The 23,694-nt window shown below is 36.7% G+C and overlaps 1 protein-coding gene and 1 long non-coding RNA gene across 2 annotated transcripts; both read left to right on the top strand.

Annotated features, from left to right (window-relative positions):
* Positions 1–242: 242 nt before the first annotated feature.
* LOC114157318 (NACHT, LRR and PYD domains-containing protein 5-like) lies at positions 243–13,924 on the top strand. Its single transcript, XM_028038203.1, has 10 exons — positions 243–332; positions 1,935–2,054; positions 2,256–2,363; positions 3,192–3,261; positions 3,380–3,614; positions 4,398–6,192; positions 6,279–6,452; positions 7,861–8,034; positions 10,342–10,388; positions 10,504–13,924. The coding sequence occupies exons 2-10, from the start codon at positions 1,978–1,980 to the stop codon at positions 11,043–11,045; spliced, it is 3,222 nt and encodes a 1,073-aa protein (XP_027894004.1). The 5' UTR covers positions 243–332; positions 1,935–1,977; the 3' UTR covers positions 11,046–13,924.
* Positions 13,925–16,180: 2,256 nt separating this feature from the next.
* Positions 16,181–23,004, top strand: LOC114157321 (uncharacterized). The gene is made up of 5 exons (XR_003598123.1): positions 16,181–16,295; positions 16,423–16,528; positions 17,783–17,928; positions 18,719–18,935; positions 22,012–23,004. It is a non-coding gene; the product is annotated as an uncharacterized LOC114157321 (long non-coding RNA).
* Positions 23,005–23,694: the final 690 nt, after the last annotated feature.

Raw genomic sequence — 23,694 nt, 5'->3', positions numbered from 1 at the left:
GGAGAATAAACTTGTCTTGTTGCGTTGTTTAAAAAAACAGATACAAAAGTTTCACTTTCACCTGTTTCTGTTGCGCAGATTATTTTCTATCAACCTCCAACTTAAGGTAAAACAATATGTTAAACGGACTGGAACACCAACCTGCACTATCGTTTTGCAGGTTATGGTCCACTTAGAAACAATAAACTGTACTAAATAAAACTCCTCCTTAAGAGAGAGGAGAGAGGAGTAGCCTGTCACCATCTCAGCACTGCAGCACTGCCCCCTCCTTCCTAAGTGTTTAGATTTCACTTCTTCACATTTCATTTTCTTGTGGTGCAGGAATGTCTAAGGTAAGACAAAAGCCTATTTTATGAGCTTACCTCGTCTTTTACAGGTTTATTTTTGTAATTAACTTTATTCAAGTTATTTACACTCAGTATAAACCAAGCAGGGAATTAAAGTCAGTTTGGATTTTGTATTGGCTGCTTTATGCAGAACAAAAACAATTGTTTTATTTATTGACACTAAAGTAAATTAATATTTTTGAAGAGTAGTTTGATTTTGGATTATTCATGGAGGTATTTCCTTTAAAATTCTCAAACTTACTTTGAGCTTCAATTTCTTGTGAAGTTACTTTGAAGGACATTTCTAGTGGAAATGATATCAGTCAATTATTTTAGATTGTCCAGAAAACCCGAGATCATCCCACTTCCCCATGCTGGAGATTTTAGTTTAACAGTAACAATAAATAAAGTTATCTTTAAAATTAATCATACAAGTGACATCTAGACCCAAGACTCAAACTTCAATAAAATCAATCTGGCTGTGTGTGTTGTTTTTGTCTCCTGCAAACTTTGATTTAATTCTTCTTCTTTTTTCTATCTAATCATAATAAATCAGTCAGACAGAAAAAGTCATGAGACAGGAAGAGCAGGTTTCCTGAAAAAAAAGGAAGTAAGTTTCCAGTCTGCAGATTTATCAAAAATAGTTTAGACTACTCCTTATTTCAAAGAATATAAGTTTTAAAGAATAAAGTCTAAACATTTTGAGTAATTGGATAAGATTCAAAGTAAAATACTTATATTAATATTGGTTTACTTGTAAGAATACTTGCATTTACACTTACAGGTAAAACAAGTAACTGTAACTTTGGTATCAAATAATTAGAATCATGGATTATTCTTGGTTTCTTTTCAGAGAACATCTGTAATAACTCACATTAAGATTATAATAAGAGTAACTAATAAGTTATGGTTATCATAAATTATAAATGAATGCTAAATCAGATAAGCTAAAGGAGTTATAAATGTGATTTTGATATCTACAAATCTATAAATCTTTTTTCTCTGACTTCAGCTTCAGTTACAAAAAATGAAAGCAAATGGTTAAGAGAATGGTTAAAGACTTTATTCATTATTTCTTTGCACAATTTTCCAAGGGCATTTTTCTAACTTATTTGTTGTTGGTTGTGTTGTACAACTACCGATATAGAAACACTGTTTTTAAAATTGTACATTGGTACCAGAAGATGCAACTAGCTACATAACTTTTTGGACAAATATATATATATTTTTTTACCAACATATTTTTATTGAGTTTTTACACTTTGGAAATACAAGCATGTAGTTATTTGAACAGGTTCTCTTTGTAGTTGTTACATGACAGTAATTATTTTACTCAACCCAGAGAAATAAAATAAAACAAAAAATAATAATAATAATAATAGATAATAATAATAAGACAAATATAGTTTTACATCACTTTTTATTTTCACTTGAGTAACATTATAAAGTAATTTGGCTACTCTTGAGGAAATTTTATGACTACTTAATTTCATTGAATGAAGAATGGACTGAATTGTGTTAAATGCCCTGGAGAAATCAAAAGAACATGATCCTCACAGTGCTGCCTGCTTTGTCCAGCTGACCAATCTGTGTTTTTCTGTGTTTTAGGTGGAATGTACGGCTAAGTTGATGTTGACGTGAATTTGAAAACATGGAGGCATCTGATGACAAAGAAGAGGAAGTTCCCTGCTCTGAAAACACTTTATGCAAGGAACAAGAGGGCAAGAGGTGAGAATTCATATCTCTTCATAGACATTACATGCATTATTTTGTCTATATGGAAAATGGTGTGTATGGTCACTATTATTTTTACCTCAGGAAGATTAAAATTATAGATATAATTCTTAATTATATTACTTAATTCAAGAAGTTTGTTTCTGACAGGAAATGTGACAGGTGTCTGACTGGTATTTACATTCTCATCCACAGGAAACAACAGAAACAAGAACCCGAACCAACCTGTCTGTCCTTCAAGAGCAGCCACTCAAAAGATGCCATTATTCGTTTTAATCTTGACCAACCTTCAGATGCAAAAAGGTGAACTTCATGTAAATTGTTTCATGTTCTTTCAAAATTCTTGTTCTTAGAAGTGGAAAATTATATAATTGCATTTCATTATCAAACCAATGTCTTACAAATCCATCACCACAAAACCATCATGGAGTTAAAGGGATATGGAAGGTAAAACAAACGAAAAAGAAATGTTCTGTACCCAAAGGTTCCCCCCACAAAGTTCCTTCATAGGGTTTTACGAAAAACATATATATTGTAATAAATTAATACAAATGTCACTCGTGCTCAATGTGAGCATCTGCTGCCATGGGACTCTTTCCACACTAAATATTAATTTAGAATTAATTGCAAGTTCATAACAATTGGAATATATTAACCAACAATTATTGCTCTCAAAACTGTCTTTTGAAAAATCAATATTGCACACATCCTGATATTATGATGATAATATATTTGAGATATACAGTATGTTGTGCAGCTCAATTTTATATATTTATATGTGTTTAGAAACTCCTTCCAGAAGACCATCCACCATTTTAAATATTTTAAATAAACAGCAGAAGTCCTGTCAGAAACATGTCAGCTGAAAGTGTCTTGTTTAGACCCATGCTATCAGGCTCATTAGCTACTTATTACCCTTGGGAGTTTCATGTTTGAAAGTACAGTTTTGTTTCCCTTATGTAACATCTTAAGAAATTAAATGTAAATACATCTGTTGACTAAACTTCTAAATACAGTTAGCTATATGACAGTTGTCTTATGATGCACACATGAGCATATATAGGTGTTAGTGACTTCTACTCAGTTTGTCCTGGAATCTTTGGAAGCTAATTCTCAGTGATTTCTCCTTAGACTTGACCAGATCTCTGACGTTGGTCAACCTCCCCCTGAGCATCAAATGCAGCTGGGCTCCATATTTATGGTCTGTATACCACAGATACTACATTTTAATTTCTTTCGTTAGCTCTGTGATGCACTTTATAGATCACTTGATTGTCAGATTTTATCAGATGGGTTATTTATATCTTATTTTGTTTCAGGAACTGGAGAAAAAGATTGTGATGTTTGTGAAGGACGAGCTGAAGGAAATCCAAAAGGTCTTGTGTTCAGATTACCCAGAATGTTCTGAGGGTCTGGAAGAGGATGAGAGGGTGTCTGGAAATAAGGATGAAAAGCAGAGCAGCAGCAGGAGCAGTAGAGAGGCATTTTTAAAGATCACTGTTGACTTCTTGAGAATGATGAATCGAGATGACCTAGCTGACTTTCTGCAGAGCAGTAAGAGTTATTTTTCTACAGAAATAATAAATCTACCAACATTTTTAAAATGCTTGAAGAAAAGATAGTTAAACACTGATTCTTTGAGAATACCTAAGGTAGTTGACACCAGTTTTAATTTGCTTCAATGATTAATTAGCCTTAGAAGTATTTCTTTTGACATAGTGGACCTTATACAAGTTTCTAATATTTTCGAATCTCTTCTGTCAGGCAGTCTTCAAAATGTGAGGTGCTTGTCATGTATTTTCAGCTTGGTGTCATAGAATAAACAGTTGGATATAAACACTGTTTCTGCTGAGCACTTTACTTTGGGAAACTACGGGTTAGGACAATTATTAACACTAGCAATTTAGATCAAAATAACCATCTTAGGGCACAACTTGATCATCAGGAAAATAACAGCCAAAAACTTCAGTAAAGGTTTTGCTTATAGATACCTGCCTGAAACATTTAAGTGTCAACAATGCAAAAGCACCACAAAATTAAAATGGTGTGTCCTAAGCTAATTTATCTCTGCCAAGACACGATTTCTTACTTGAGTCATAATCAGGGATGATGTCTGATCTGAGCATCATGCATATAAATAGTAGGCTAGCTGATATTTTAGAGTGCTTTGTTTGTCTGCAACAATGCACGGTAGGGAAGTTAATTATATTTTATGAATAATACTTTTGGCATTTGCAGATTATTTTTCTTGAACTCAGTGTCAAGGACAAATGCTTTTTAAGTGTGATGCATTAAAGCCAAGCACTCTTAAATTATCATTTTTTCTTTATCTTTTAGAGTCATTCATCACATGTCAACAAACACTAAAGTCTAACCTAAAGAAGAAGCTCCAGTTTGTGTTTGAAGGAATCGCTAAATCAGGAAATCAAACATTTCTAAATCAGATTTACACAGAGCTCTACATCACAGAAGGAGACTCTGGAGATGTCAATAAGGAACATGAGGTCAGACAGATTGAATCAGTGTCCTGGAAACCAGACAGACCAGAAACAACAATTAGACATGAAGACATATTTAAACATTCACCTGATAGAGATGAACCAATCAGAGCAGTGATGACAAAGGGAGTGGCTGGCGTTGGGAAAACAGTCCTGGCACAGAAGTTCACTCTGGACTGGGCAGAAGACCAAGCCAACCAGGACATCCAGTTCACGTTTCCATTCACATTCAGAGAGTTGAATCTGTTAAAAGACCAGCAATTCAGCTTGGTGGAGCTTGTTCACCACTTTTTTAGTGAAACCAGAGGAATCTCCACATTTGAAGAGTTAAAGGTTGTGTTCATCTTTGATGGTTTGGATGAGAGTCGACTTCCACTGGACTTCAACAACAATGAGATCCTGACAGATGTAAGAAAGTCCACCTCAGTAGATGTTCTTCTGACAAACCTCATCAGAGGGAACCTGCTTCCCAAAGCTCACCTCTGGATAACCACACGGCCTGCAGCAGCCAGTCGGATCCCTCCTGAGTTTGTTGGCAAGATGACAGAGATTAGAGGATTCACTGACCCACAGAAAGATGAGTACTTCATCAAAAGATTTAAATATAAGAAGGAGGCCAGAATGGTAATCTACCACATAAAGAAATCAAGAACCCTCCACATCATGTGCCACATCCCAATCTTCTGCTGGATCACTGCTACAGTTGTGGAAGACATGTTGAACAAGAAAGACAAAGAGCTGCCAAAGACCCTGACTGAGATGTACATTCACTTCTTGGTAGTGCAGAACAAACTGAAGGTCATCAAGTATGATGGTCTTCAGTGTGAGACAGATTCACACTGGAGCGCAGAGAGCCGGAAAATGATTGAGTCGTTGGGAAAAATGGCTTATGAACAGCTGATGAAAGGAAACCTGATCTTCTATGAATCAGACCTGATTGAGTGTGGCATCGATATCAGAGCAGCATCAGTGTGCTCAGGAGTGTTCACGGAGATCTTCAGAGAAGAGAGAGGGCTGTACCAGAACAAAGTCTTCTGCTTCGTCCACCTGAGTGTTCAGGAGTTTCTGGCTGCTCTTCATGTTCACCTGACTTTCATCAAATCTGGAATCAATCTGCTGGCAAAAGGTGAAACGAAATCCAAGGAATTAGAAAAAAGAAGCCATGAATTTCCAGAGACAAACATTTACAAGAGTGCTGTGGACATGGCCCTAGAGAGTCCAGATGGACACCTGGACTTGTTCCTCCGCTTTCTACTTGGTCTTTCACTGGAGACCAATAGGCGTCACTTAAGAGGCTTTGTGGCACAGACAGAAGAAAGTTTAGTAACTAATAAAGACACAGCCCAGTACATCAAGGAGAAGATGAATAATCATCTGTGTGTTGAAAAAAGCATCAATCTGTTCCACTGCCTGAATGAACTAAATGATCAGTCTCTGATGGAGGAAATCCAACAATCTTTAAATACAGGAAGTCTTTCAGCACACCAGCTGTCTCCTGCTCAGTGGTCAGCTCTGCACTTCATCCTACTTTCATCAGAAAAAGGTCTGGAGACATTTGATCTGAAGAAATACTCTGCTTCAGAGAATGCTTTACTGAGGCTGCTGCCAATGGTCAAAATCATTAGCAAAGTTATGTAAGTACAGATGTAGAAGAATTCATAAAAATATGTAACAAATAAAACAATCACATAATTACTTGGTATTACTTCTGTCCTTTCAGACTGAGTGGGTGTAACCTCTCAGAGAGAAGCTGTGAAGCTATGTCCTCATTGCTCAGCTCAACATCCTCTAGTCTCAGAGATCTGGACCTGAGTAACAATGACCTGACAGATTCAGGAGTGAAGCTGCTGTGCAATGGACTGATGAGTCCTAACTGTGAACTCAAAATTCTGAGGTGAGATTCATTTAAATTCTTCTATTATCACGTTTGCCAAATTTATGAACATGTCTAAAACGTGTTTTCCATTTTCTGGAAAGAATTGCAAAACCTCTTGAGCAAATGTTCTCAATCCACTTCATCAGGGACCACTACCCTGCATATTTTAGATGTATTTCTGCTCCAGAGCACCTGATTGAAAACCCAATCAAATACAGAGATTATTTAGGAAAACCTGCTTCTAGTGGTGGGCATCGCTGACTAACTGTTGCTCTAACTCTAATCCTAATTTGATAAATTGAATGATGCTGATACCCACCAAACAATGACCCAGCATGTGCTACAACAGCATGTCACTCAATAGAGTCAAAATTTTCACTACTCATCTACTGTATCTCTATGGTTGCATTTCAAGATGTGATTCTTTAGAACAGACCTTTCACTCATGGTTACACTTTTATAGTTGTGGATTATTGCTAACTCTGTTGCTGATTTTGCCCAACTTACCACAGCAATCATGCAGGACATCAGTAGATTTTAGTGTTTCATGTAGAACTACACAGATGGATTTTGAGTATAGAAGAAATATTTGGTGCACCACATTATAAGTGGAGAACGTGAAGAGAGAAAATTGAACTGCTCCTTAAACGGTCTTCACCCTTTTCAAAATAAGAGCACGAATATAATGTCTAACTTCCTGAAAAACTCTTCAGTCAGTCACCAAAACTTCAATACAGATGTTGAGCTCTATGTATCTGGAAGTTTAAAAAGTCAGCTAAATAATCTATCCCTTTAGAAGAATAACGAAATTAATTTCAGTACAGCCGATCCAAAGAATAACAAGAGACAAACAAACAACATATGTTATAATGGCAGAGGCTGCAGCCATCAAGGGAGATGGCCTTTTGTTAGGTGAGAAAAAATAATAACATGAGGGTAGATGAGGGAAAAACATATTGGACACAGAGAGGGGTTACATAAAGTACATCTGCATGTGAAAAGCAACATATTGACTCCATGAAAACATGAAGCATGTGGAATGGGACTCAATAAATTGGCGAGTCCCAGCGCAGGCCATTCAGTTGATGATGTAGCCACCTGGTGCAGTTCAGACAACCACAATTGTTTTGGGTCAGGCCAACTCTGTTAATTTTTTCTGCCTTAAAGTCTCACTTGTTTAGACATTGTCTATGTCTGTCTACGTCTACATTTCAATGGTGACTCCAAACAGGAAAAGTTGTGGTAAACATCTTCAGCTGACAATATGGACAGACACACAATCTTCTGCAGACTGCTGCTTAACAGACATGCTCTACTTTTCTTAGCATGTCATCTAATTATTCCTGCTGAAAACAAGTTATAAAATGTGCTTCACATTCAGAATATAGGTGAGTGTTCCAACAATGTTGTGTGTTTGTGTCTGCAGGCTTTCAGGCTGCCTGATCACAGACGAAGGATGTGCAGCTCTGGCCTCAGCTCTGACTATGAACCCGTCTCACCTGAAGGAGCTGGACCTGAGTTTCAATTATCCTAGAGAGGCAGGAATGGAGAGTCTAGCAGCTATACTGAAGAATCCAAGCTTCAGGCTGGAGTCTCTCAAGTAAGGAAATATTTTCTGCAGCCACATAGTGATACTCAGAATAATGTACTCAGGATTATTGAGGAACAAAAATCCTTGGGGAGGGGGGGAGGGAGGGAAGATCTGGATAAATCAATGTGAATATAAGTGTAGGTAGGTCAACCCAGATCAATCAATCAATCAAATTTTATTTGTATAGCACATTTCAGCAGCAAGGCATTTCAAAGTGCTTTACATCATATCAAACACAGAAATACAAAGTCATAAAAGATTTACCTGTTACACTCCTACTGTGTTATATGGAGCGACATACCTATTGGTATTTTTATTCACGCTCACAATCACGCAGTTTAAAATGATGTAAACAGCCTTTCAACAGGCTTCCGGCACGGGGCTCTGTACACCTCTTTCATGGAATTTCGAGCAGGGACTCCATCGTCCCTCACGGACTTTTGTGCAATTCTATGGTACCTGTTATTGTCTAGAATTTACAGGGTTTCTGTTACGCACAATGACCCTCAGTCACTCGCTGTTTTTCTTCCGGTACGAGGCTCCGTACACCTCTCACGGAATTTCGCTCTGGGACTCTGTCATCCCTCACAGATTTTTGTGCAATTGCAACATAGAATCAACAATCAAAACATGACATTAAGTCAAGTTCCATCATTAAATTTGTAATTGATTACGTTTCAAATACAATCCTAAACAGGTCAGTTTTTAGTCGAGATTGAAAAGAAGTCAGTGTTTCAGCTGTTTTACAGTTTTCTGGAAGTTCGTTCCAAATTTGTGGTGCATAGATGCTGAAAGCTGCTTCTCCTCGTTTGGTTCTGGTTCTGGGGATGCAGAGCAGACCAGAACCGGAAGACCTGAGAGGTCTGGAAGGTTGATACAACAACAGCAGATCTTTAATGTATTGTGGTGCTAAGCCGTTCAGTGATTTATAAACTAACAACAGTATTTTAAAGTCTATTCTTTGAGCTACAGGGAGCCAGTGGAGGGACTTTAAAACTGGTGTTATGTGCTCTATCTTCCTGGTTTTAGTGAGAACGCGAGCAGCAGCATTCTGGATCAGCTGCAGCTGGAGTCTTGGGTCTAAATGGCCGTTGTGGTCTAATTTTGAATTTACCCTCATATTTTCACCATAAAAACTATTTACCTTACCTTGTTTGGTATCATTATTTACAGAACATCCTAAACCTTGTGATTTTCCAGTGTTTGTTTCATTTTGACAAAATTTATTATCACATTGGCGCAAAAAACACACACAGAAACAAAATCCGAGTGGAAAAATATTGATAGTAATATTGATAACTCGGAAAAATGGCTTTCATGTTGCATTCGTTCACTTTTTGGTCATAAAACAACTACTGATTGCACTCAACATGCGTAAAATGCGCACTACGCTATGGCTAAAATGATCGATCATATTCCTGGTTTTATTTGGAAGTAAATATAAAACAAACTCAATATAAAAACACTACTTTTACAAAGTTTGAAGTCTCTACTGTCCAACAGAAATAAAATGCACACTTCTCATGGCGTCCTTTTTTTATACAGAAGTCTTTTAAATGCATGACGTCATGCCCGCCACAGGGCGGGCGTCGACCTCAGAAGGTTGATTTGTTGGACAGACCTGTGAAGACGCTGTTGCAATAATCAATGCGACTGAAGATAAACGCATGGATGAGTTTCTCTAGATCTGGTTGAGACATTAGTCCTTTAATCCTGGAAATGTTCTTCAGGTGATAGAAGGCCGACTTTGTGACTGTCTTTATGTGGCTTTGGAGGTTCGGGTCAGAGTCCATCACTAATCCCAGGTTTCGGGCCTTATCGCTGGTTTTTAGTTGTAATAACTGAAGCTGTGCATTAACTCTACATCGTTCCTCTTTAGGTCCAAAAATAATAACTTCAGTTTTGTTTCTGTTTAGCTGGAGAAAGTTTTGGCACATTCACACATTTATCTGTTCTAAGCATCTGTTCAGTGATTGGATGGGTTCTGAGTCACCTGTTGACATTATAATGTAGAGCGAAAACCAGACTGGAAGGAGTCAAAGCAGTTGGTTATCATTAGGAAACTATTTAACTGTTTACACACAGCTTTTTCAATAACTTTGCTGATGAATGGGAGGTTGGAGATCGGCCTGTAATTCTGCAGTAGTGATTTGTCCAGAACCTAGTAGCACCAGGAAAATATTATACATAGTGACAGAACCGCAGCCACAGATGGACTGAAGATTTCTTAGAAATACTCAATGAGGTCTAAATTGGGGTGTCCATATTTGCATCTTGATAAATACTCATATCATCAAAACACCTCCTTTCTTACAGCATGGAGCCTGGAGGAGAAAGATGGTTGACACCAGGTCTGAGGAAGTGTAAGGGCATTTTTGATTCATAGGAAATTGTCTCATTTATGGATGTTCACCTTTGTGACAATGAATTCAGAAAATTATACATCAGTAACTGCATTGTGTTTGTTCTGTCCTTCAGATTCCTGTCCACTAACAGTCGACCTAAACACTGTAAACAGATTTCTCAAACTGTCTGACAAAAACAGGAAGGTGACACTTGTGGAGGAAGAGCAGCCGTATCCTGATCATGCAGACAGATTTGACCTCAATCAGCTGCTGTGTACTGATGGTCTGATGGGTCGCTGTTACTGGGAGGTTGAGTGGGGTGGGAAAGTCTATGTATCACTGAGTTACAGGGGAATCAATAGAAAAGGAGTCAATGACGATTCCTGGTTTGGATTGAATGATCAGTCCTGGAGTCTAGTCTGCTCTGATGATGGTTACACTGTTTGGCACAATGGAAAAAAAGCATTCATCCCCGTCTCTTCCTACTCCTCGTCTCCCTCTGGCAGAGTAGCTGTGTATGTGGACTGTCCTGCTGGGACTCTGTCCTTCTACAGAGTCTCTTCAGATACACTGATCCACATCTACACTGCCAACACCAAATTCACTGAACCGCTTTATCCTGGATTTGGATTTGAGTACAGGACAGGTTCTTGGATGTCTTTGTGTTCACTTTAAGTTCCCAAGCTTTAGTGATCGTCATCATTCATCGTGACTAAACTGTCACAATAAATATAATGTATTTTTCCAGACTTTTAGTTGTTCTAGAGGATAAGTCACATCAATCAAAAATCACGTCACACAGAAGTAGAGTTTAGAACATTTCTGAAAAATCCATCCTGACCCAGCCTGAGCCTGTTTACAATGTGTCCGAGCCCGACCTGACTAATTTTGTTGGCCCAAATTAAACCCGATTTATTATTTTAATTAAGATTTTGCTGTTTCATTTTTAGATCATAATTTGAGTATAGCAGCGTAAATTCTGCTGATTTTAGCTTTTGCTTAACACCTTTCAGCTCCATCTTGTTGCTTGTTTTAACTACATGAGTCAAGTGCAAATCATCTGAGATGTGTGACTGATAGAATTAGAGCAGAAAGTGGTTACATGTGCATTAGTGCACTGCACTTTTACACTCATTAACTTCTGCCTTTTTTTCTTTGATCAATAAAATAAATTACCTCTTCCCGTATTAAGGCTATAATAAGCCGATTGGCACAACTTCATATTTTGCATTCTCGTTTGATTTTCTCTGTGCTGTATGAATTGTGGGCTTATTAAATGCACCACAGCAGCCAGAGCCAACCATCAAGCAGGTCATTTTTGGCCTGACCTGTACCACATTTTGGGTCAGGTTCCAGTTGAGCTTGGGCCATAAATCTAAACTCATTACTGGACTAAAAGACACATCTATTTAGAAAGTCTTAAATGTGAGTGGAACCTCATCCAAGTTGATTTGATCCTACATGTTGAGTTCGTTGCCTGTTTTTCAACAAACTAATGGAAACTGTTGAGTTTGGCTTGAAAGTCGGAGCACCGATGTCTGTCCTCTGAGAGGGGGTTGCTTTGCATGAAGTGGTAACAGCAAGAAGGCCCATCTGTAAAGTAATTTATATTCATTTCTTTGGCAACTACCAGGGTGTGGAGATGTAGCTCCACCATTGACAAGCCTCTTCCATCAACACGTTCTTCAATAACCCATTTGTGGACTCGTTTCTCAGGCTCTGGCCATTTTGCTTTCACTCCGGATTAGCTTTCTTCACAGATGGTAATGTTAACTCCTCAGTTCATGTCCATCAGTATAACATTTAACACACAAATCAAAAATGCATCATGAAGAGGGAAAAAGTTGCACCTGATTATAAGTCGCAGGACCACCAAACTATGAAAAAAAGCGTGATAGTCTGAAAAATATGGTAAACAGAAAACAGAACTTTGATCTTTAGACAAAAACTGATCAATCATTCAATAAATTGGCAGCTGTTAAAATAAGCCAGACTTTTCTTCCTGTTAATCCATCCATCCATCCATTTTCTAACACTCTTGTCCCTAGTGGGGTCAGGAGGTGCTGGTGCCTATCACCAGCGAACGTTTCAGGCGAGAGGCGGGGTCACCCTGGACAGGTCGCCAGTCTGTCGCAGCTTCCTGTTAATACAACACAACAAATCAACTCTCACCTCGAACCCCATTGAGTCAAAAAGCAAAGCATATAGATGGTATTGACTTAGATATCTTCCATGTTAACCAAATATACTAACTTAACAAATATCGAAAGCATACAGTTTGGTGTAGGGTTTGGTGCATTGCACATATCCTTCCCATTTGGTGGATCCATATTGTTATTATTGGCTGAATAGTGAGTACACACTATGAGCCCTCCTTTACTCTGAGGGACAACCACACTATTAGCACCAGGGCCGACATTTGACATCTGTTGGGTTGTGACAAATCTGGAAATAATAATTTAAACATAATAGTTGGATAGTTGATTTGTCTAACTATCCAAGTAATAAGTGAAAAATAAGTTCTACTAATATTTTTGCTTCCTTCTTTGCCATCCTTTTACAATGACATTACTACTGGTAGTACATCTGCTCTCAGATGTTTCCTCATGATTTGTGGATTCTTGCTTGCATAGTATGGATTTTTTTTTGTCTCCACCACCGCGGAGGAGACATCACTGCCAGTATGTTTATTATTTGAACAACTAATGAAATACAGTAGCTTTACCATGGCAATTGCTGTCAATCATGTACACAGAATCAGTTACTAATCCCTCTCAGGCAATAACACTGAAATTTTTAAGGAGTTGCACAGTGACTTGCATAGTTTTATTTAAAATCTCTTAAACATTTTTCTCAAGTAAAACACAGGGCCTTCTTTCTAACAGTGCCACATGCACATATTGGATTTGTATTTTCCCTGACAAACTTTATTCAGTCAAATATATGTGAAATTTGGAGATGTGCGTGCTTCTCTGCAGCGCAGAGTTCAGTTCCATGTAGAGATTGTTTCTACAACAGGGTCTGCAGCTGCTTTGAAAAGGGATTATAAGGAAATGGGGAAAAATACTGTCAGATTTTTCTTTTTCTTTGGTTTTTATTTTTCCATCTTTAAAGAGAACAAAAAAATATTTTTATAGTGAAGCATCATAATCTTTTATAGTTGCTTAATTCTAAACTTTATTTTAATTATTGTTTTTTTAAAATCCTGTAAGCACTTTGAATTTTTTTATTATTCTGTCAATGAGATCCTTTCACTTGTGTCCTTGAATTGGTTGTTTTTTTCTTTGTCATAACAAAGGTCATAACAGATGACCTTTGTTTCTACAAGATGACCTTGTGGTTAAAAGCAACAAAAACCTAAAGAAACTGAGCTTTAACCTTTTTATGGGAGTGGATGGGCAAATAAAACCTCTTTATTTTTATACTGGTGAAAATGATAAATTCTGATGAGTATTAAGCAACCAAATTATGGTTTTGCGTTTACATATTTATAATATTTTGCATTGTTTCCATGACAACAGTTATAATCTATTTTTAATTGTGTGCCATTAAAAATGGCACACAATTTTCTATACAATAGATATAGTAAATTATCTATACAATAGATATAGTAAAAGTATCTATTGTAACTTTTACTATATGCTGAAGTCTGTTTATAACTGGCAGTCCTGAGATGTTGATTATAAACTGTGACTAACAGGCAGCCATATTTCCATTGCTTAAAATAAAATGATTTTTTAAAAAACTTTTTATCATGTCTTTTACCTTAATTTTACTAAATTACACAATATTGTCATCAAAAGTTGAATATGTGTCTGATGTAATTTTTTATTTGCTCACTTGTTTACATTTTGGTACACTATGAACAATGAAGATAAATGTTGATATCAGTAGGTTGGTTTTTTTGTTTAATTTTTTTGTTCCACTTATATCAATAATAAATGAAGTTGGGGTTATTTCACATATCGTAAGATAAAGAAATTCACATTCACAATATACGACTTCTTGCTAACCAGAGAAAAGCTCAGAGGTGAGGTGACGGCCTTTAACTTCTCTCTTCACTGTTGTGATGGAAAATTTTATGTGCCCCTCAACCCTCTTGTGCGTTAGATTGTGTCTGCATGATCTCATCATGAGATTGGTCAAGCTGCTTTCCTTTAGGCCTCTACAGTGCCGTATAACAGCAGGAGCTTCTTGATCCTGGAGATTATCTAAGTGTTACTTCTCCAAAGTAGAACTTATCTGCCCTCTTTAGCATCAGTGAACAACCTCATTTCTTTAACAATAGACAAATAGCCAGACCATCTGTGTTTGGCTCCACAGAATTGTTGGTACATCACAATCAGGGATTTACACCTATTGTCCAATCAAGTCTCTCTTCTCTGACCAGAACCTATAAAAGGAAGCCAGATCCTACGACTCTGTATTTCTGTTCTCAACTTGCAAAGTTTTAATAAACTTCTTATTTCTTCTCATCTAGACTCTTGTTAAAGTTATTTCTTCTATTACAATTGTGTCCTTGAAAACAGGAAGACAGCACCCACAGCACATAACTTTATTTACAGCAACAAACCTGCAGATGACTGTTAACACAAAAGAAATTGGGAATCCAGAAATGAGTCCTCTACGAGTGACTCATCAGGGTTTCTGCCTATTGATTTTAAATAATCCACAAAGTTGTGCTTTATATCTAATGTTCTAAAATCTAAATAAATAAGCTTTAATGTTCTGACCTCACTATGCACAGTGCCACAAAATGATAACATGGCTTAAAACTGAAGTAGGCAACATTTATAAAAATATGTTTTTAACATATTTGTTAACACTGTCACCATGTTGTGACAGTGTAATATATGACAAAGATATTATGGAGAAATGATGAACCCCTCTGCCTTCTCCCTGTGGTTGTCCTGTTATCTGCAAAAATACACAACTAGGTAAAAAAAACAACCAATAAATGGTTTTCCTGTAACTTTAGGTTGTTTCTCTGCCATTAGCACAACTGCTGCAAACAGCTGAGTTTCTTTGCAGTTAATACTTTAAAGTTAAATGGATTTCCAAATGCAGCAGTGCAAATTAATTATTCATTTACCTCTGAATTGGTAAAATCAATGTATTACTTTTTCATTTATGTTTGATATGTACATTACAAAACAGTGTAAATTAAGACAATATCAACAGAGTACCAAAATAAACAGTAGACAAAGCAGAAAAACAGGTTAGCTCACTAAGATGTGATGTTTAACTGTGGTCAACATCAGCTGTACCCAGAGCAATATCCAGGGTTGTAAAAGGGTTCAGGCAGAATTTGATGAGGGGCTTTCTTTCTATTCAGAACATTACCACCACAAAATTTAAGCATTTGTGTTCTAAGCAGAGGCTTTGCTTGCTTATACCTTGGGCCATCTCTGTAGCTGCCTCACAAATTTCTCTAGAACAGGAATTGGTTGTTGTGGTACTAAAGAAAACTCTCTCATCAGTCATCAACGACTATAAACCTGTTGCCCTGACATCCCAAATCATGAAGGTCCTGGAGAGAGTCCTGTTGGCCCAACTGAGTTAGCAGACGATCACATATCAAGACCCCCTGCAAGTTGCATATGCTGTGGAATTGGAGTTAAAGACTCTTCAACAAACCCACTGTCATCTGGATAAAGCAGCAGCAGCACAGTGAGGATCGTGTACTTTGATTTCTCCAGTGCATTTAACACCTGTTGAGCCGTTGCGTTAAACGGACTGGACCTGCACTATCGTTTTGCAGGTTCTGGTCCACTTAGAAACAATAAACGGTACTAAATAAAATCCCTCCCTAAAAGGGAGGAGGGAGGAGTAGACTGTCACCACCTCAGCACTGCTCCCTACTTCCTAAGTGTTTAGATTTCACTTCTTCACATTTCATTTTCTTGTGGTGCAGGAACGTCTAAGGTAGGACAAAAGCCTATTTTATGAGCTTACCTCGTCTTTTACAGGTTTATTTTTGTAATTAACTTTATTCAAGTTATTTACATTCAGTATAAACCAAGCAGGGAATTAAAGTCAGTACTCCTCGCAGCCTTCTGGATCTCTGTGGCTAAGCGCTGTTCCTCCTGGACCACAAGGAAACAAGGACCCCGAGCACTGCAGTTATCCCTCCAAATCTACAAACTCCTGTTCAACAAGTAAGATTATTCCAATTTACTGTCATCACTCCCGTCTCCTATACCCTGTGAACTCACTGTCTTCTAGCTGTGTTCTTTATAGTGTGCCGACCACTCCGTGAGCCTTTTCCCCCCTGGATAGACCCGTTATCTTCAGTGCATTCTATCATTGCTGTTGTAATAAATTCACTTGCACTATATATTGCTCTCCTGTGTCGTGTTCTGCATGTGGGCTAGAAATATAGACTCAACATGACACTTTTTCCAGGAAACCTGCTCTTCTTGTCTCATGACTCTTTCTGTCTGACTATGATTCCTTATGATTAGATAGAAAAAATACGTAGAATTAAATCAGTTTGCAGGAGACAAAAACAACACACACAACCAGATTTATTTTATTGATGTTTAAGTCTACTGTTGGGCCTAGATGTCACTTGTGTGATTAATTTTAATGTAACTTTATTTATTATTACTGTTAAACTTAAATCTCCAGCATGAGGAAGTGGGATGATCTTGATTTCCTTGACAAGCTGCTTCACAGCTCAGTGACATTTAGATCATAGAACGTCAAGCCGCCAATCGAACAAAACTCACACAGATGAGTTACGTACAGGATGTTTTCACACAAAGAATACATTTTATTTACTATTTCCCGCAATTTTGTCAATAGTAAAGGTGAAAGTAATAAAAACTCAAAATAATTATAACAAAGAAAATGTTACTCAAGGGAAAATGTTAAGGTATGATTAGTTTTTCACGGTAAATCCCAGTAAACACCATCAAAGATTGTAAAGTCAAAGAAGGTTTGAAAGTTATGTGCATGATACTGTGGATGACATCTATAGCCATATTCTATAATTCAGAAATCATTGAAAATCCCATTTACTGTATTTCAGTTAATTATATTAATAAAATGAAACATCATGTTGACCGTATGTTCATTTTGATGATTTTCTACTTATAGTTAATGAAAACTTGACATTTAAGATTAGGATACAACATCAATCAGATTTAAAAACAAACATGTTTAATAACAAATGTGAGCTCAATGTTGATTACTTGTTTAAAGGTTGATATTTTCAAATGGTTCTTTTAATGTGACAAAATTTGACTCACTGGAACCACGTTCTAATTTATTAGATGTGACTGTATGCAGTGTTGGTTCGATACATTTAATCTAGATAAAAACGGGGAACTTTCATTTCTATCGTTCTGAATCTGTATTTTTGTCATTATTTCCATGTGAGTAAAAGTTGTTTATTTAATTCCCTCCAGGGGGTCTTTGTGGGCTCTAGTGTCCCTTATATGAAAGTAGGCTGACAGGAAAGGGGCAAGAAGAGGGGGGAAGACACGCGGCAAATATCGTCAGGTCCGGGAATTGAACCTGCGACGGCGGCGTAGAGAACTCAAGGCCGTCAAACGTGAGTTGCGCTATCCCCTACGCCAGTGGTTCTCAAACTTTTTTCAGTGATGTACCCCCTTAAAAATATATTTTTAGTCAAGTACCCCCTGACACGGGCAAAACATTTTTGGAATAAAAAAGAGGTACAGTGCTGTAAAATCACTGTCTGATTTATTAAAGCCAAACAACTTATATCAGTGAACCTGACAAATACATCCATATTGCAAACATTGCATGGTTAAACAAAAAAGAAAAATAGAAGACGGTGACCACCAGGAAGGTATAAAACCAGTCAAAACTGAAATATGCAAAACGCTGCTAATTTATATTGGTCTCTGTAATGGTACAAAATTAAATATATACATAAATAATAATTCAGTGCATGAACACACATTTATATTTTATCGAACTTTTTACAAACTAATTTTTCCCAAGACTTATTATGAGGAGCCTACTGATTTTTTAAAGATATTTTGAAAAGCTTCACGTACCCCCTGCAGTACCTCCGCGTACCCCCAGGGGTACACGTACCCCCATTTGAGAACCACTGCCCTACGCCACCACAACACCACAAATTGTTTTTTTGTCTGTATTTCCCTAAAGCCTGTATAGACTGATCGTATATGCAGAATCCATCCATATGTCCATGTTGCAATTCAGCAAAAAAAAAAAAAATAAAGCCACAATGATCATTTTTATAAGGACAATACATTTTTAATTGCTTGGGACTAATTAAAAGATTTGATCAAAATTTTGTACCACACAGCCACAACAGCCAGTGAAGGAACTTGTGTTTTCTTACGCAACAGATGCTGCAAACACTGTGTGAAGTCAAATGAGAAAAAGAAAAGAAAAAAAAAGACATGCGCTCGCTGTGTGCTCGCTCACGGACCTAAAGAGGGACGGGCAATGAAAAGAAAGCGGAAAAGGAAGCCAAACAAAGAGGAGGGGAGTTTGGGGACTCGTTTGATCACAGTTGACTTGTGCAGACCTGGATGAATCTGTAGACGGGTGGAGAGGCAGCCGGTAAGAAACGAGCTGTATTGTTTATGAGATCAAACTGCAAGGTTTCCTCCAGCTTTACCGGCCAAATAACACCCATTAACCGCAACGTCTGAACCGAAGCGGCGGTTTGTGACGTTGATATATTTTTATGATCGAACTGATTGTTGTGTTGTTAAATAGTGGATTTGGGTGTTAAGTTCAACTATTAATTAATTTAGCATTATATTAAGAAGAATAACAACTTGAAGCTATTTATATTTATAAAATAAATATGACTAATATTGAAAAGTAGACATTTGTATATTTAAATAAATGTCAACATTATGTAATTGTAAATATGAATTTGAAATGTACTTTAAAATTAAGGAGCTTAAGTTTAGTTACTTGTTCATTTAACTTTACTTTGTGGGTTTGATTCAAAGTGGTTTGCTTGGTATTGTTTATATAATTTGAGTGAAATTAATTTATGTAAACTTACATACAGATTAGTAATTATTTATTTTTCTTCTTTTGGGTTTGTTTAAAGGTTTTTACCTGCTTCTGGTCCAATTGTGAACATGTCCTGACACACATTAAATAAGTGGAGGATAAAATGAAGAAAACTGCTTGGTCCTGATGAAAGTCTGCATCGATTTATCTGTCCCTTTTCAAGTGGGGAAGCTGCACAGATTAGAAAAGAACTTGACACACTTGACACATACAATGTTTCCCAACACTCATGTTGTGGCTCACCTGAGGTGAAATTATCTCCAGGGTTTCCACGAAACAGAAGTACTTTGTCACTTGTGTCACCTTGACAGGCGTTGCAGCGTAAACTAGATTAAAATGGTTTGATTGGTTGTTGGTCACAGTCAAGCCAAAGTATAAAAGAGAAGAAATATTTGCAGTTTTCTAGAGAAGAACTCCACTTTCAGGTGAAGCAGGTCGTCTTCATTCACAGAGACCCACTGGTCTGAAGTGAGCAACAACCAAATGTTAAGAATTTGGTCAATTAGTAGAATGTGTTTTTATGGAATTTATATTACCTTTCCTTTGTTTTGCTGCTTTGTTTTTTTAAATAAAGAGCATAATATCATAATGTATCTGGGCCCGAAAAGCTAATTATGATTTAATCTGACATAACTTCAAATTTATCACTTCACATGAACAAAAACTTCTGTAAAAGTCCCGAAACAGGACAATTACATTCACTTTCCATATACAATGAAACATTTTAACAAAAAAAAGTTAACACGGTTAATTTTACATTAAAAAAATATTGAGGTTTGTTTCAAGCCAGATTTTATTTCCATCTCAAACAGCATATTTATATTCAATCCCAAAGCAGAGAAACTAATCAACAACTAAAAATAAATTCTGGAAAATTAACCAGATAATTTATAGGCTGGACTTAACCGACTTGACAGTTTGGATAAATAAATTCAATTCAAGATTCAGGAAATATAGAATTTCTTTTGGCTTCAAGCCACCATCTTGTGAGAGGCAAAAATGAAATCAAATTGTACAAGCTATCGAAATGCATGGAGCACATTGTTATATTTCTCTCCTCTTAGAAGTAAAAATAATCATTTATTCTGTGTGATGGCTTATTAATAAACATTGAGATGGAATATTAGCAGAAGGACATGAAAAGCACAGATGAGAAAAAAGGGTTAATCTTTGATTTGCATATCATTTTGTAATTTACCCAGCTCACTTATTACTTATGATCTTTATGAAGCTGTTTGTTCACTGCTGTTCTCTAACAGAAACATCTATGGAGAACAAATGGCCTTAAATTCACATTGCTCTCTGGTGGAGCAGCTTTCTTTCAACTCATTAATAGTTGTTAACGAGATTATTTGTATTAGAGTTCAAATGCAACACTTTCCACACTTAAAAACCATTCTGTCATTTTTCTGTAACTTCATATTTAACCTGTTAGTCTGTCTCATATCACATATGAGACGGTTTAATTAGTTCAAATACACTGCAATGTTTTAAAAACTCACAAAGTAGCTATTTGTTGTCTAAAAGAGCTTTTTGTTAATGAAAGAGTGAATAAACTCATTTAAGATTTTTATGTCAATTTCCTGACAAAAAGTATTTCAGTAATATATATTTTTTATTGTCATTTTAGAAAGATGAATGCTCTTCTGATCACTGTCCTTGTCCTGGTGGTTGGAGGGGACGCAGCCTCCAATCTTTCTCCTTGTAGCAGGATTTCTGATGAAAAGATCTATGAAAGATTTATTCAAAACCACGTTCTGCAGGAGCATTTTGACACTTCCTCAGACGTTCAATGGAAATCGTAAGTTACTCTGGATAAAATAAAACCCATTTATCATCCCAATTTGATGGGATTCAGTTATTGGACACACCACCGGTGTACAATTTGCTTTAATGTATTTAGTGATGCTTCACTGAAACACTGGGCTGCTCTACTAGCAAGAAAGGAAACTACAAAACATGCAGCTCACAATTATCCAAGCTAACAGGCTAATTCCCTTGTGCTTCATGAAATACCCAACAGCCAAGGCAAACATACCAACAGTATGAAACTGGTGATATATGTAAATAAGTAAAAGAACATTTTCAAAATAAAGTAAAACAAAAACCACATAGAATATACATCAACTTGCCATAACTACTGAGGGCTGCTTGCTCAGGCATGATTGTCATGTTAGATCCTAATTTCACTAACTCTTGTACCAAAGAGCTAAAATATATAGTTCCATAAGACAGAAAGAAAAATCATATTGCTAATAGATGCAGCACTGCTACTTAAAATGCAGTTTCTAACTGATATTCAATATTACTTAGTTACTTGTTACTTTCTGCTCAAATCACCACACAGTCTTAATGTCGTATGCATAATAATAATAATACCTGTTGATTCCACACATAAAGATATTATAGCACAACATGTATGTCTATACAAAAGCACCTAGTCGCCAGCAACTGTATGTAGATTTTATTTGATTGTAAATCAAATAACAATTGCAAATAAATTCAGGCACAAGAGTTAGAATATTTCTATAAAAAATATTTGCTTTGTTAACTTGCTGTTTTTGTTAAAAGTAATATAATAACAGGTTTTGACATTTTGCTTTTTCAGTTACCTGCAAAGAAACAAACTCTGTCGCAGACGTACGCAGTCCTTCGTTGATGTAGGAGCTGGACATTTTTATGTGAACATCTGCAACGGCAAAGGGATGGTTAAAGAGATGAACTTGTGCACCAGTAAAAAGAAAGTTTGGCTGCATGATCTCAATGTCAATACAGATGATTGCAGCGTTACTCATCTTAGCCAATCTAGATATGTGACTGTCGCTTGTGACATAGTCAACAATCTCTGCCTTCCTGTTCACTTTCAAAGCAGCCAAGACAGTGGGCCAAACGGCAACGCTCAAACCTGCAGGTCATAAACTAATCTGTGGTTTGACTTTGGAAACCAGAGACGTCTAGGTTTGGCAAAAATGCTGTTTTGCTTTGCTGCATCTCTCCATATCCAGCTTTAGTTCAGCCTTTAAATGCTTTGAGTTACGTTTAGATGAGTTTATTTTAGAAATACATCAGAGAAATCACACAATCAGTGAAAGACAGTGTACAATTTAGTTTTTAATATTTCAGCGGTGAGAACCTTTGTTGGTGGTTTGATTTTGAGACCTGAGAACTCAAAAACTAATTTGTTTTGTAAAACATCTGGGAGTTTTGGTTGTAATCTTGAATTGAGAAGTTATTCTTTCTTACCTAATTAGAGTTGCCATTAAATTATTAGTCCATTTGTCCAGAGCATCAAGTTACCATGACATCCAGCTATTTACATGGGACAACAGAAATGTGACTTAAATTTATCTACGTCTCTGAATCACATAGATCGTATACATGGGAAATACTTGATATACTTTTGCATCCCTGATAAATATATATGAAGTAACAATCATAACAATAAAGTTTTATATTTTACAGCCAAATAATGAAATGTTTTCTGAGTGCTGTGAACAACTTTTTGTGTTTAAATGATTGTTTTGCTAAAGATGTTTCCAAAGCTGTGCAGCATGTTGCTTTGTTATTTGCTTTGCTTTAATAAAAGCTCATAATCATACATTCATTCCAAGTTCTGTTGTCATTCACATTTATTGTTTTTCATAAGCTCCATTCTGTGTCTTTGTTCTCCTTTCAAGTCACACTTGTTTTTTATGACAGAAAAGTCAAAAGCGATCAAAAGAAAGAAGCTAAAATTTGTAGCATAAACATTATGGCACATATTAAAATATGTGCTATAATGGTGGTAAAAAGACTTCAGGGTTTCAAAATCTAAAACAAACACAAACACATCCCGTTATAGCTCAAAAAACAAAACTACTCCTGTCTAAACCAAAACTGAAAGACTCAAAGACTACGATTACTAAACTCTCTTGCCTGCCACAAAACAAGGAAGAAATTAGTCAAAAGTAAATGGCACAGAACCTCTACCAGACTCCCCATCCAAGCATTGTACCATACAGAAGTTCAAATGCCAAAAATGAACCAAAAGTGAATTTACAACGACACTGAGCGCTCAGTTAAGAGTCAACAATGTCACCAAAGAAAGAACGTGGGGGGGGGGGGGGTGACAACGGGCCGCAGCACTGGATGGCTGAAGCTTTTCTGCAGTCCACTGATGAGGGGAAGTGACTCCAGGTGTGACATCAGGCCTGTGAATGAAAAGGAGCAAAGGCTGTTCTCCAGGATGAGGACCCCTAGAGGTCAGTGGACCCAACATAAAGGAATTACAGGGTAAACTATTGTTGCTGGC

This window comes from Xiphophorus couchianus, chromosome 14, assembly GCF_001444195.1.
Source record: "Xiphophorus couchianus chromosome 14, X_couchianus-1.0, whole genome shotgun sequence".
In the NCBI taxonomy this organism is placed as follows: domain Eukaryota; kingdom Metazoa; phylum Chordata; class Actinopteri; order Cyprinodontiformes; family Poeciliidae; genus Xiphophorus; species Xiphophorus couchianus.
Note: the sequence above shows the minus strand (reverse complement) of the source record. Positions and strands in the feature narration are given on the sequence as shown.

Bases quoted from the DNA above. Each gene is read 5' to 3' on its own strand.
- LOC114157318 (XM_028038203.1), top strand. From the start codon at position 1,978: ATGGAGGCATCTGATGACAAAGAAGAGGAAGTTCCCTGCTCTGAAAAC. The intron at 3,615-4,397 runs GTAAGAGTTATT...TTTATCTTTTAG, and splicing joins AGCTGACTTTCTGCAGAGCA to AGTCATTCATCACATGTCAA. The intron at 6,193-6,278 runs GTAAGTACAGAT...CTGTCCTTTCAG, and splicing joins AAAATCATTAGCAAAGTTAT to ACTGAGTGGGTGTAACCTCT.